The sequence below is a fragment of the Triticum urartu genome, chromosome 6A (assembly GCF_056163025.1).
Source record: "Triticum urartu cultivar PI428250 chromosome 6A, HENAU_Tu73, whole genome shotgun sequence".
Lineage (NCBI taxonomy): Eukaryota > Viridiplantae > Streptophyta > Magnoliopsida > Poales > Poaceae > Triticum > Triticum urartu.
This window is the reverse complement of record NC_141878.1, coordinates 566888141-566902896: the sequence shown is the minus strand read 5'-3', so window position 1 is coordinate 566902896 and position 14756 is coordinate 566888141. Positions and strand designations below refer to the sequence as shown.

Below are 14756 nucleotides of genomic sequence, written 5' to 3'. Positions count from 1 at the left end.
CCGCAGACAAACGTAGCTTACTGGCTAGTGAGCGAGACTAAGCTTCAGGCTTAGTGGCTAGTGGCATACTACGCCGAAAAATAAAATTATTTTTTAGAGTTTTGCAGGGTGGTCATGCACATACAAGTGGACTATACATTATTACTATTCTTTTCCTTCCAATGATGGAGTACTTTGTAAGAGCCAGACAATAAGCATCGTCTTGGCTTAAACAACTCCACACTCCACAGACATTGAAATGCTCCCCCGATGCAGCGTAAATAATTAATTTCCAGTGCAGCAGACAGTTTACATTAACTAATGATTGTGGATCTCGAGGGGGGAAATAATATGAATTCAAAGGAATGCAGTAGTAGATATTAGATGGCACCATCAAGTTAGGCAGCTCTCTTCACCAGCCTTTGCTTGCTTCTCACGCGCACACTTCACACAAACGCTGCTAGCTCGCCAGGTAACCGAGAGAGAAAGTAGACTAAGCTCAAGATGGCAACGACAATCGTGACCGCCGCGACGGGGGTGATGAACCCCCTCATCGGCAAGCTCACCAAGCTGATGGGAGAAGAGTACAAGAAGCTCAAAGGGGTGAGAAAGGAGGTGGCTTTTCTCAAGGACGAGCTCAGCGCCATGAATGCTGCCCTTGAGAAGCTGGAGATCATGGAAAAGCTCGAGCCAGGTACCAAGGACTGGAGGGACCATGTCAGGGAGATGTCCTACGACATGGAGAATTGCATCGATGACTTCATGCAGGATATTGGAGGTGCCGACGCCAATGCCAGTGCTGGTTTCATGAAGAGGATGTCTCGACGGCTGAAGACGTTGAGGGTGCGTCACCGGATTGCTGGCCAGATCGAGGAGCTTAAGGCTCGTGCAGTAGAGGCGAATGAACGGCGAATAAGGTACCACAAGATTCGCTGCTCGCTCTTGGTCCACAAATTGTTGTTGTGCGAGCGGTCAAACGTCTTACCCTTCTAGGGGCGACGTGTTCATGTTATATAGGAGGGAGCCAAAACCCTAGATGGCTTTACATGATGCGGTTACAAGAGATAAGAGAGAATCAAGATACAACTTGAGAGAGAAGAAAAGGAGGAGATAGTTACAGGAATATCTCATACAAACTACCTCCTAGCTATATCTCTATATCTCAACAATATACCAACCGCATAGGTGTTTAACACCCCCCCCTTAATCACAACTTCATCAAGTTGAGATTATGCTTAAACTCCTCAAAACTTTTGATAGGCAGGGCTTTAGTAAACCCATCGGCAACTTGGTCCTTGGAGTGAATGAACCGAATATCAAGCTGTTTCCGTGCAACTCTTTCTGTGACAAAGTGAAAATCAATCTCTATGTGCTTTGTTCTGACATGAAAAACTGGATTTGCAGATAAGTAGGTAGCTCCAAGATTATCACACCATAAGCATGGAGCTTGAGAACTCTTTATACCAAGTTCTTTTAGCATTGATTGAACCCATATGATTTCAGCTGTAGCATTTGCCAGTGCCTTGTACTCTGCCTCTGTGCTAGACCTAGACACTGTGGTCTGTTTTCTTGCACACCATGAAATCAAGTTTGGTCCAAAAAATATTGCAAATCCACCAGTGGAGCGCCTGTCATCCAGACAGCCTGCCCAGTCAGAATCAGAGAAAGCACTAACAAGAGTGGAGGATGACTTGCTGAAACTAAGACCAATGCTCAAAGTATGTTTGACATATCTGACAATGCGCTTTGCAGCAGTCCAATGCACAGTGGTAGGTGCATGCAGAAGCTAACATACCTTGTTGACAGCAAAAGAAATATCAGGCCTTGTTAGAGTCAAGTACTGTAGTGCACCTACCAAACTCCGGTACTTTGTACTGTCCTCTTGATTCAAAAGTTGCCCTTCTGTGAGAGATAGCTTTTCTAAGCTGGATAATGGAGTGAAGGAGGGTTTACAACTTTGCAGGCCCGCCTTTCTTACCAAGTCGGTTGCATACTTCTGTTGAGAGAGATGAAGTCCATCCTTGTGTTTCTTCACCTCAATTCCAAGAAAGAAATGCAAATCTCCAAGATCCTTGAGAGCAAACTCTGCACTTAAATCCTCCAACAATGATGCAATGGCCTCACTAGATGAACTTGTAACAATAATATCATCAACATAAATGAGAACAAATATGCATGTATTGAGCCTATTGTAGATGAACAGTGAGGTATCTGACTTGGAAGGGACAAAGCCAAGTGATTGCATCTTGTGACTAAGACAGGAGTACCACGCCCGTGGGGCTTGCTTCAAGCCATAGAGTGCTTTATCAAGTTTGCAAACAAATGAAGGATTAGATTTGCTCTCAAACCCAGGAGGCTGTTTCATGTACACCTCTTCTTCCAGAACACCATGGAGAAACGCGTTCTGCACGTCTAGCTGTCTGAGACTCCATCCTCTAGACACAGCAATAGATAGAACAAGTCTAATGGTAGCAGCTTTCACAACAGGGCTAAAGGTATCCTCATAATCAATACCATATCTCTGTTTAAACCCTTTTGCAACAAGCCTAGCTTTGTATCTGTCAACAGTTCCATCAGATTTTCTTTTAACTCTGAACACCCACTTGCAATCTATAAGATTTTTACCTTGCCGTGGGGGAACCAAATGCCATGTTTTATTTTTCTTTAGTGCCACATATTCTTCCATCATTGCTTTTCTCCATCTTTCATCTCCGACTGCCTCATCCAGAGTCCTTGGTTCAGCTTGTTCATCTGTAGAGAAAACTAGGCCATATTTACTCATATGTTTGTAATTAAGAGGTTGAGTTACACCTTTTTGCTGCCGTGTGAGGCGCCGCGATCCCGCCACAGAATCAGCCGGTGCAGAAAATCCCGAATCATGCACAGGAGTTGCTGGTGCAGGCGATCCCGAGATAGATCCGCTCGGCACCCGCGCCGGATCTTCTGTGGCTCCAGCGTGCAACAGAGAAGCTGTTTCTGCCACAGAGGATCCTGGGTGGCCAGCCGGCTCATCATGGGCACATGATTGCGCGGGGCCACGCGAATCAGCACCGAGACCCGCACCCACCTGGCTGGATGGCTCAGCGCTGGGCCCCACGTTGGTCGGCTGCACCTGGGCGCGCCGCTTGTAGCAGCGCGGTTCGGCAGGAAACCGCGGGCCGCCCGAGCCATCAGGACGTCGCCACATGGAGCCTGGCGATTGGAGCGGGGCTGACGGAGGACTGCCGCCACCCGAGAGCTGGCGCGTGGCGTGCGCGGAGCCGCGGGAGCCCGCGCGGGCGGCAGGTTCTGCTGCTGTCGGGTCTGACGCGCCTGCAGGCGCTGATCCCGGCGCAGATCTGCTGCCCTGCTGCTGATCCGGCGACGATCCCAAGGAGGATCTGCTCCGCAATTCTGGACACAGCAAATATGGCACTTGGAGGCCAATTTCTTCATGATTCTGCTCAATTTCTTCATCATTTTTCTCACTGTTTGTTCCTGCGACATCACAAGAGGACTCATTGACACCATTAGGAGGGTTAGTCAGCATTGAATCATCACAAGTATTTCCCCCTTGATCAAGGCCGAGGAGATGGGATGGCAGGAGGAGGATTTCTTGGCGAAGCAAGGCACCGGCATTGGGATGTAGGTCAGCAAAGGGAAACTTTGTTTCGTCAAAAACAACATCACGTGATATATAGACGCGCCTGGTGGATACATCTAGGCATTTTACACCTTTGTGTTGAGCGCTATACCCGATAAAAACACATTGTTTTGAGCGAAACATAAGTTTGCGTTGATTATATGGACGAAGATTTGGCCAACATGCACACCCAAAAACACGAAGTATTATAGTCAGGTTTAGTGTGGAGTAGCCGTTCTATGGGAGTTTCATTATTAATAACACGACTAGGAAGCATGTTAATGATGTGAACGGCTGTGAGGAAAGCTTCATCCCAGAATTTGAGAGGCATGGAGGCGCCAGCTAAAAGAGCTAAACCGACCTCAACAATGTGCCGGTGCTTGCGTTCGGCAGACCCGTTTTGTTGGTGAGCGTGGGGGCATGACACATGGTGAGAGATGCCAAGAGTTTGAAAGAAGGAATTTAATTTCTCATATTCTCCACCCCAGTCTGATTGGACAGCAAGTATCTTGCAGTCAAACTGGCGTTCAACGAGTGCTTGAAAGTTTTTAAAGACGTGAAAGACATCGGATCGTTTCTTGAGAAGATAAATCCAAGAAAACTTACTATAGTCATCAATGAAGCTCACATAGTATGTATGTCTACCAACTGAGGTGGGGGCAGGACCCCACACATCGGAAAAGATTAATTGCAATGGTTTGGTAGAAACACTCGTAGAAATAGGATAAGGTAGCTGATGACTCTTAGCTCGTTGACAAGAATCACAAATAGTTTCAATATTGCGCTCACTAACAAACGGGAGCTTATTCTTTCTAAGCAATTTTTCAACTAAAGAAAAAGAAGCATGTCCTATACGATCATGCCATCGTGTGGATGAAAGCTTGATAGCACCACAAGCTTGTTTATTCAGTCTCCTAAGCTCCGGAATCAACGGATAGAGTCCACGAACACATCTACCTCGGTAGAGGATGCTCTTCGTCGCCTGATCAATAAGGGTGAAATTCAAGGAAAACATGATTATCAAAGGCAATTCTATGGACAGAAAGGAGACTCTTGTCGGCGTTGGGAACATGCAAAAAATTTCTAAGATGGATTTTACGAGAAGGGGTACTAAAACTTGAATGACCAATGTGACGGATCTCCATACCTTCACCACTAGCTGTGTGGATTTGGTCCTTGCCGCGGTATTTCTCCTTCATGGTCACCTTCTCGAGCTCGTTGGTGATGTGGTTGGTGGCGTCGCTGTCGACGTACCAGTTGGTGTCGATGCCGTAGGAGCCATCCGCAGCCGCCGCCACCTTGTCATCATCTTGAGAGGAGTCGTCATCCTCTTCATAGCGGTACCAGCAATCTTTTGCTGTGTGCCCCAACTTGCCACAGATCTGGCAACGAGGAGCATCAGGACGTGCGCGAGGGTTGCCGCCGCCGCGGCGAGTTCGGTTGTTGGAGGAAGAACGCTCGCCGCTAGTGCGGGAGTTGGGGCCGCCGCCGTTGCCGCCGCCACTGGACCTCCCCCTGCCACGGGAGAAGCCGCCGCGCCGAGAGGAGCCACCACGACCGTGAGAGGCCGAGTTCGCGGAGGATTTGAAACCGCCGCCGCTGGGCCCGTGGAAGTGCACCATCCTCTGATCAAAGTTGGAGAGCATAGCGAACAGCTCGTCGAGGGTGACAGGGGTCACACGAGCGTCCAGAGCAGAGATCAGAGGCTGGTAGTCAGCATCGAGCCCGTGGATGATGTAGGAGATGAGCTCGTCATCGAGGATCGCCTTGCCCGCCGCGGCCAGCTCGTCGGTGTAGCCACGCATGGTGGCGAAGTAGGAGGCGACGGAGAGGTTGCCCTTCTGCGCATTGATGAGAGAGGTGCGAATATTGTTGATGCGACTCACCGATTGCGACGAGTACATGCCGGCGAGCGTCGTCCAGAGCGCGCCCGCGGTGGTGACCGTGGTCACCGTGAGGAGCACCTCCTTTGTGAGGTTGCCCAGCAGGTAGCCAAGGACCTGCTGGTCCTCCCGGACCCAGATTGGGTGGAGAGGGTTGGGCATTGAAGTCTGCTTGCCTTCCTTGTCGGTGCTGACGAGCAGCTTTGCCGGCTCCGGCTGGGTGCCATCGACGTAGCCGAAGACCCCGGCGCCACGCAGTTGGGGAATCATCTGCGTGCGCCACATCACGTAGTTCGTGCGGGATAGCTTCTCGGTGACCTGGCCATTGAGACTAGCCGGGAGGGAAGCGCCGGAGGAGGAAGACATGGTAGCTTTGGCACAGATGGATTTTGATAGCTAGATGAGTTGAAGAAGAGGGGCTCTGATTACCATGTGCGAGCGGTCAAACGTCTTACCCTTCTAGGGGTGACGTGTTCATGTTATATAGGAGGGAGCCAAAACCCTAGATGGCTTTACATGATGCGGTTACAAGATATAAGAGAGAATCAAGATACAACTTGAGAGAGAAGAAAAGGAGGAGATAGTTACAGGAATATCTCATACAAACTACCTCCTAGCTATATCTCTATATCTCAACAATATACCAACCGCATAGGTGTTTAACAGTTGTATGTTTTTTGTATTAAAAGGTGGACTATTTTCATTAATTTCCTTTCCATGTTGTGAACACAACATAGATGACGTCATAGTTATGCTTTTGCTTATCCGACAATAAATCTGAAAAGGTTTTGTCTGAGTGCAACTTCAAGCATAGCCTCCAAATTATACTACCAAACACCATGTAGGAGGTCTGACTATTTAGAAGTTCTTCATATTTTGCATGGTACTCCAATCATAGCTCCCAAATCACTATTCTATTTTCCTCCATTTCTCATTTATATTATACGCAAGCTATATTCGTAAACCACATTCTACCACAATATTTCCAAAATACATATTGTGCTGCAATCGGCATATAGTTTGACAATATTTCAAATGCTCAAAGTTCATTAATTCAAATTCAGATTCAAAACAAAAAGCATGCATGGTAGTCATCAAACATAGACATGCCAAACAGTTTAAAGGCATTCAAGGGAAACTATGATGCGCCATTGCATTGCCACATATTTGCCCCTAAATAATCTCGAAGTTGTGAATAAATCTTCATCTCGCAAATATAGCCGTGCATCTCAAGAAACGCCTCAACTAGGAACATGCGGTTTGAGGCGCAATGCTTTTGTGAGAAACATATGCAATTGTAGCTTCCTCCTTTGACATTCCAATCAATTCCAGGTACAAGATTGATGATTGCAATACTAGTTGTGGCTCTGTGGATATTGATCCGCGGATTTCAGTGATGTACAAAGACGCTGCTGGACTTGTGGGTACTGATGGCCCAAAGAAGGAGATTGTCAGTTTGTTAACAGTCACCGAGAAGAAGCTCAAGGTGGTATCCATCGTGGGATTTGGAGGACTGGGTAAAACTACCCTTGCTAATCAGGTGTATGATGATCTCGAAGGGCAATTTGACTGTAAGGCATTTATTCCTGTCTCTCAAAAACCAGACATGCCACGGCTTCTCAACAACCTAAGATTAAAGCTTGGGATAAATGAATCCTCTGGTATTTGTGAGGTGCAAGACATCATCGATCAACTTAGAGAACACCTTGCAAACAAGAGGTATAGTTATTTCGTATAGTTACATCTTTACTTCTACAAGCATTGCTGCATTTCTGCAGGATAGTTTTGAGTAACTAGATTTAAATTTACACCCTATGTTTCCAAACGTATTTTGGGCTGGCTGTCCACACATGACTTTACTATGAATGTTTTTTTACAACGAAAGACAAATCATTATAAAATCATCAGAATTGGAAAGTGTGTTTTAACACTGATCCAACAGTATCATTTGGTTGTAACATTACTCGCATAATATTAGATTAATTCGCTATCAAAGAATTTGAGAAGTCAAAATGTACCTGACATACAAAGAAACCAAGGAGAAGTGCAAGAATGCCTTACAGTCAAGTTGCCCTCCAAGATCATGAGCCAACCGATGGGTCATTTATACAGAACTAAAGTTTAGAACACTAGCTCGTTGACAGTTTATACATGAAACTAGATCAGTTTGCAGAATTCATCAATGCCATAGAGAATTATATTGTTCCATCCCCTAGGTCATTTGTCCTGGATCTACATGTTAATGATACCAGATTAGAACGCGGAAGGGAAATTTTAATTGCGAGTTCCCTTCCATTTCGAACATGATACTTAATTAGTGTGCAGAATTATAATTCGCAAATTCAAATGATCATTGGTTTGTTCATTATTGTAGTCATTTAAACGTGATATTAGACAGCTATGCAAAATCAAAGTCTGAATCATGGACCGCTCGCCTGCCACTGTACTGAACTTGTAGGTTCTTCATAAAAACTATTTCGTATAAACAAAGTTGTCAACGTGATGAAGTAGGTCGCTTGTACGTAACCTTAGACAAATATGTCGAGTTTCTAGATGAGCAAATGCTTATATTAGACCTGTAGGAAGACTTACAGTCCAAGAGTAGCATTTTCATGTGGTGTTAAATTAGGAATATGCCAGTGACTGCAAATTAAGAAATACAATGTATACCATATTGACCACTCTCAGTACTGAATGTGTCATCATACAGCAGCAAAACAATTGTTATGGAAAATTGGCAATGATCTGTTTTGATGAAAAAAAGTAAAACCTGCTATTTTGAAAGTCAAATTTTAACATGCCATGCAAGCTGTTACTGTTATTTTGGCTTGAATATTACACAAAAATGTATAACTTATCCATAAGAATGGCATTTGCACGCATTTACACAAATATATCTAACTTATCCATAATGGGTTATTTGTTTTTTATTGATGCTTTAACCTGCAATATTTTTATATGCCTCCTAATGCAATTTATAACACCATATTCAACAGGTATTTTATTGTAGTCGATGACTTGTGGGATGAAGAAGCATGGGACATGATAAGATGTGCCTTTCCAGAAAATGGTAACGGGAGTAGAGTAATAGTAACCACCCGAGTGAAAGCCGTTGCAATCTCAGCATGTTCAAATAATTATGAGCACGTCTACAAAATGAAGCACCTCAGCTCTGAAGATTCGAGAAGGTTATTCACGAGCAGAGTATTTGGGTCTGAAAACAAGTGTCCATCTAATTTTGAGGAAGTTTCAAATGAAATTCTGAAGAAGTGTGGCGGATTGCCACTTGCAATCATCACTATAGCTAGCCTATTGGCTTCCCGTCGAGAAAGATCAAGGAATGATTGGGAGAACATACGGAATTCTCTAGGTGCCCAGTTTGCCATAAATCCCACTCTGAAAGGGATGAGGAGTATATTAAACCTCAGCTATATGAATCTCCCTCTTCATCTCCGCACTTGTTTTCTTTACCTTGGCATGTATCCAGAGGACTATGAGATTGTGAGGGATGATCTCGTCCGAAAATGGATAGCCGAAGGCTTTGTCAGTAGTTTGCATGGAACAAATTTGGAGGATGTTGGGATAAGTTATTTCAATGAGCTAGTCAACAGAAGCCTGATTCAGCCTACAATGAGCATATACGGGCAGGTGTGTTGCAAAGTACATGACATGATGCTGGATCTGATCTTGAGAAAGTGTTCAGAAGATAATTTTAATAGTGTGGCATATAGTTCTAAAGAGATGACAAGACTGCGTGACTGCACTTACAAGATCCGTCGGCTGTCTCTGATATCAAGTGTTGATAGAACAACAAAAGAAACAATATCTTGGACAGTTTCGGATAGCACGTCACAAGTTCGGTCATTGACATGGTTCGGAGATTGCAAGTCCATACCTCGTCTTTCTCAGTTGAAGTATATCCGTGTGTTATTCTTTGAAAATTTAGATGTATCTTGGGGTTCACATCTGGACCTCACTGCTATCAGCCAATTGTTCCAACTGAGGTATTTAAAGGTTCCATATTATTGCAATGCAAAGCTTCCCAAAGAAATTCGGGGGCTTGTGCATTTGGATACGTTGGATGTACAAAAGGGAAGCATCCCGTCAGACATAGAGCACTTGCCCCGTTTGTCTAATCTGACAATGGGTTCGTTTGGGAAGATAGGGCTACCTGAAAGGATCGGGATCATGGAATCACTTTGCACACTCGATGGTTTCAAACTGCAGAGTTCGCTGGAGGCTCTTGAGGGCCTTGGTAAGCTGACTAATCTGAGGAGTCTGAAGCTTTATAGCTCTGATGATGATCAGCGCAATCTGCTGGAGAAGTCGAAGTTTGATGCTTTCGCCTCTTCTTTTTGTAAGCTACGCAACCTCAAATATCTATGGATTGTAGGCAATCAGGATGATAAGGACGACATTTTAGCCTCAGTTTCAGATTGTCCTGCCCTTATCGAGGAAATGTGCCTTCGCAGGTGGAAGATGTTGGGAGTTCCTAAATGGATCGGTGATCTCAATTGCCTGCGACGCCTGGGATTGTCTGTTAGGGAGACGAAAACTGATGCTTTTACTATTCTTGGAGGACTGCCATCCCTTGTATCCCTCTACCTTACAGTTGGCACATTCCCTAAAGAAGAGGCTGTAATCATGAGCAAGGGATTATTCCCAGTTCTGGAGCGCCTTACATTCCTCTCTGACGAAGATGTTATAGCATATCTGCGGTTCGAGGCAGGAGCTATGCCCAAGCTACGACAGCTCAGTCTGCATCTCAGAGTGCCGCAGTGGGGTGGAGCTGCACCAGTTGGTATGGAGCACCTCTTAGCCCTCCAGAAAATCAGTTTACTTGTATTCGGCACCAAGAAGGAATCTCGTGAACAAGTGAATCTTGAAGTCCAGTCTGCGTTTAGGAACGCCGTGCAACTGCACCCAAGACCTCCTTCCGTGGATATTACCTGTTTATTGTGAGTGAAGCATGAACGGATCACGTGCACTCAGCAGTCTGTCTCTGGACAGGACAAGGCTACAGCCTGTACTGTAACTCACATCATCTCCTCTGCTATATGTTGTACACTTTTTCCATTTAGTTTCTCCGGTGTTTGATTTCTTGAGTGTTATAACATCAATATTTCTTGAGTGTTGAGAGGGTATGAAACCTCAACCATTCGTTTTTTTAGATCGAAGACGCCAGATGCGTCCGACTTTAAATTAATAAAGCCCCAACGGCAGAGTCATACCAATAAATCTTACAACACCCAAAAGCCACCTCGGGCCACGCACAAGATCGAGCTGAGAAAAGAAGTTACTGTCGCGTTACAAGGCATTGCCCGTACTGAGCACGCAGGCTCGTCAAGCACTCAAAAGAGACTACGTATACCACCGTAGTCAAGGCTCCATAGCCGCCGCGTACACTTGCAGAATACGTTGTTGCGCTGTCTTGATCAAATCAGCATCCTTGCGTCTCCCCAACGGACTCCACTGCTGCAAAAGAAGATTGCATTTGAAGATGATATTAGCCGGATGTGTTGGCAAGATCCCCTCGATCGTGAGTTTATTCCTAGTTAGCCACAAGGACCAAAGAAGTGTCCCGACACAGCTCCACACGACCTCAACCATTCGTTCATAGTACTTTCTTGCTACGTGTTGTTGTATATCCAGAAAATCACATGATTAATAAGGTATTAGTATAAAGTTGGATCATCTATTTTAAAACGGAGAGAGTACCTTGCAGGGACAACCATAGAACTGGTCTTTAAAAATCCCCAAACTAATTTGAGTCCGATTTTTTTTTCCAAATCTTAGTTTCTGTCTTTTTTAGTATATCTTTCGCTTCTGCTAAAGCTAATGAGCTGTCACCTACCTACTGATTACTGCATGCAAAGATGTTTACCCTGTCACGGGCTCACGGCAAACAAACTTGTTGTACTCCGACCGAGGTGGTTGAGCAAAAGCCGTCATGAGTACCTGACCGGCGGCTGAGTACCATGGGTACCATCGAATCTTGGTCTTCCGACCGAGGTGGTTGAGCGAAAACCTCGTCGTGGTCACCGAGTCCGTGTCGCCGCTGCACTCAACAGTGAAAACATGTTACACCAACTGACAACATTGTGTGCTGCATGTCTGCATCGGAAAAAGATCTTTCCCGGTTTCAGACTCTTCAGCTTACCTGAACACCCATACCCTGATCCCAGCCTTGATCAGCATCCTGTACGTCGGCAGCATCGACAACTCAGAGTCGCTCCATGTCTTGAAGAGCACGTCATTGTCAATGTCAAAACATCCCCTACTTGTTAATTGATCTTCAATATAATGGCCCAGCCATGACAAGAACGAAGAAGAAAAGTTTGTCCGAAACTGAACCTACAAGCAGTCCATGTGTAGGGAATCCTTGTAGTCTTGGCGTGCATGGCCCTCTGCACGTCGAGCCGGTTGTAGTACTTCTCGGCGTAGGTCTCCATACAGGGGTTGTAGCTATTTGATCTCCGGCGGATGAGGGTGTCCTTTAACCTCTGCACGGCACGGCGATGGCGGCTGGGGGCGGTGGAGCTGCCGGATGCCGCAAAGGAGGCGTGGCAAGGAGGGCGTGTAGATGTTGTACTGGTTGATGTCCCCGAACCCGTGGTTCATGGCGTAGCTCATGGCGCAGTTGCAGGCATTCGAGACGTTGGCACTGCTGAAGTTGCACAACTTGAGATCATGGCCTGCGTCCAACAGTAGGTCACCGTGCCGACGTTGTCGTAGTAGTTGTCGGTCATCGCGTTCCCCACCGCGTGTACATCATCATAACCCACAAAGACATGGAAGATTCAGTGCGATCGATCCACTGGTAGAATGCTGTAGCAGAGCTTTTGAGTTCTCACAAGGATTCCCTTTAGGTTGATGAAGGGATTCGGTGAAGCCATGTTGTACTCGACGTTCTTCCTTGTCAAATGGGGCACGTGGTGGCCTTGTAGAACAAAAGGGAAATGAATGGAAGTTACTTGTCAGGTGACACTGTCAATAATTCCTGTCATGGTGCTAGTGTGACAGTAATCACTGATTTTTCTGCTGGTGCTCTGAAAGTCAGAACAACACACTCACTAGCGTAGCTTTCTCCAGCAATGTAGAAATCCAACTCATCAAGAACTGCAGCGAGTCTTGAGCTGCATCACATCCACATCAAGTTACTAGATTTCAACATCCAAAATTGTACATTACCCAAATGACTGTACACCAAGGGTTACCAGTTCTCTCAGTGGCTGTAAGACTTAAGATCAGAGGAGGTGTTGGAGTAGGAGGAGCCGAGGAAGAGAAGGTCTGCCTCTGCATGCAGTAACAAAATTCAGTGAGTCACCTGTCCTGAATGCATAACAGCCGCGGTGGTATCTGAGGCTGCTGGCCGGCTCATCTCTGTTCCACCAGTACTTGCTGAGGTAGAGCCCTCTGTCCCGTTGGGAACGGGACGATCTCTTCAGCCTCACTGTAAGCCACCGAAGAGCATCCAGGTTCTGAGAACAAAATTATTCAGGAAGTGCATTTTTTTTTTACTGTACTAGGTTTGCACTCCCATTTGAAGATTCATTTGTCTTCTGTTGCCATGGAAGTTGATGATGCAGCAAGTGAAATATGCGCATTAAGTGGGGTCATGCAAGCAAAAGTAGATGGGAAAGTTTCAGAGCATATCACATTTCTACCACCCCTCGTCCTCTGCTTCTCCCCTATAGGCCGCCCATTCACCACCGGCATGGGCCAAGCATATTCTTCTAAAGTATTGATCGATACGACCGTGTCATGTGTACCCTCACACTGCATTCACCTTATGTGCTTCTGGTGAGGTGTATATCTGCACATATTGGGTGGCCACCAGTGGCGGAGCCCGGAATTAAAGATCGGGGGGGCCAAATGACTCAATTTTTTGATAAGAGAGGCCAAACAATACTAATGCATGTATTTTGTCTAAATTTTACACTGTTAATGTACAAACTAGTAGCAAATCAGCGATCATAGGGGGCGCCAGGGCCCTGCTGGTCCCCCTGTCTCCGCCACCGGTGGCCACATCACTCATTTTTTGGGGGGTTTCCCATCTTTCTTTGGGAATGATAAATTTGCATCGCTTTAACATAGACACACAATATAGCCGACAGGGTTTCACTTACGATTTCTTCACATTTTCTATGATGACATTTATAACCACTTTTTAATTACGATTATGTAATGTTTCTCATAGTGGGTAGTATCGATCATAAACTCGTATCATAGTGTATGATATCACTTTAGTTACTATTATCACCTCTGTCATCATTAGTTATACTAGTATCTCATCATGAATTATCGTTTGTGCAATTGCATGGTATTGGGTGGCATTGCATAATAGGTGTTTGAGTCTACATCTTTAAGTTAATTTTAATTTGCAGGGAGGAGAAAGCATGGTATGCACTAACAAGGAGCCAACTAAAGGTAACGTACCTACCTTGAATCTTGTGTATATAGTAGGTGGGTGGTAATACCTTTTGCAATTGGTTTAGTTAGGCTTTATCGTCTACCAGTCTACCAACCGACACATTATCTAAAGCATGATGCGCACGCCACTATTCTATGGTTGCATTAGGTTAACCCTGGCGTGGAGGTCACACTGAGAAGTTCATGTACTAGTTCCATGCATATGATATCAGTGTATCATAACTTGGTATCAGACTATTTTTGGTGGGGAGTATCATATATTAGTATCATGCATATGATACTACTGTATGATCCTACCTTCATACTCCCGATCTTCGGTGAAGAGTCTATGTTTGACTTTAAAATTTGTCCACTATAGGCCGCCCATTCACCAGCGGCAAGGGCCAAGCATATTCTTCTAAAGTATTGGTCGATATGATTGTGTCATGTGTACCCTCACACTGCATCTACCCTATGTGGTTCTTGTGAGGTGCATATCTGCACAAATTGGGTGGCCACATCACTCAATTTTTTGGGGCTTCCCCATCTTTCTTTGGGCATGGTAAATATGCGTCGCTTTAGCATAGACACACAACACAACTGACATGGCTTAAATTATGATTTTTCAAATTTTCTTGTGATGTAATGTTTCTCAGAGTGGGCAGTATCGATCATAAACTAGCATCGTAGTGTATGATACTGTGAGAACCCAACACTTGGTATAAACTACTAAAGTCTGATGATTACTGAAGAAACGGACACGTTTACTGTTCACCCACAGCTCACTTACCCCTCCGCTGCGGCACCGTCTATCTCTGATCCAAGGGTCCACAATAACCTACTGTTTATCTCCCTTGCTG

The 14756-nt window shown here is 45.3% G+C and overlaps 1 protein-coding gene and 1 pseudogene across 1 annotated transcript; one reads left to right on the top strand and one right to left on the bottom strand.

Moving 5' to 3' along the window:
* Positions 1-410: 410 nt before the first annotated feature.
* On the top strand, positions 411-10584 carry LOC125516956 (disease resistance protein RGA5-like). The gene is made up of 3 exons (XM_087528868.1): positions 411-896; positions 6817-7203; positions 8481-10584. Exons 1-3 carry the CDS (start codon positions 484-486, stop codon positions 10444-10446), a joined length of 2766 nt encoding a protein of 921 aa, XP_087384994.1. The 5' UTR covers positions 411-483; the 3' UTR covers positions 10447-10584.
* Positions 10585-11364: 780 nt separating this feature from the next.
* On the bottom strand, positions 11365-13203 carry LOC147966383 (serine carboxypeptidase 24-like; annotated as a pseudogene).
* Between the last annotated feature and the right edge of the window lie 1553 nt (positions 13204-14756).

Bases quoted from the DNA above. Each gene is read 5' to 3' on its own strand.
- LOC125516956 (XM_087528868.1), top strand. From the start codon at position 484: ATGGCAACGACAATCGTGACCGCCGCGACGGGGGTGATGAACCCCCTC. The intron at 897-6,816 runs GTACCACAAGAT...AATCAATTCCAG, and splicing joins GCGAATGAACGGCGAATAAG to GTACAAGATTGATGATTGCA. The intron at 7,204-8,480 runs GTATAGTTATTT...CATATTCAACAG, and splicing joins GAACACCTTGCAAACAAGAG to GTATTTTATTGTAGTCGATG.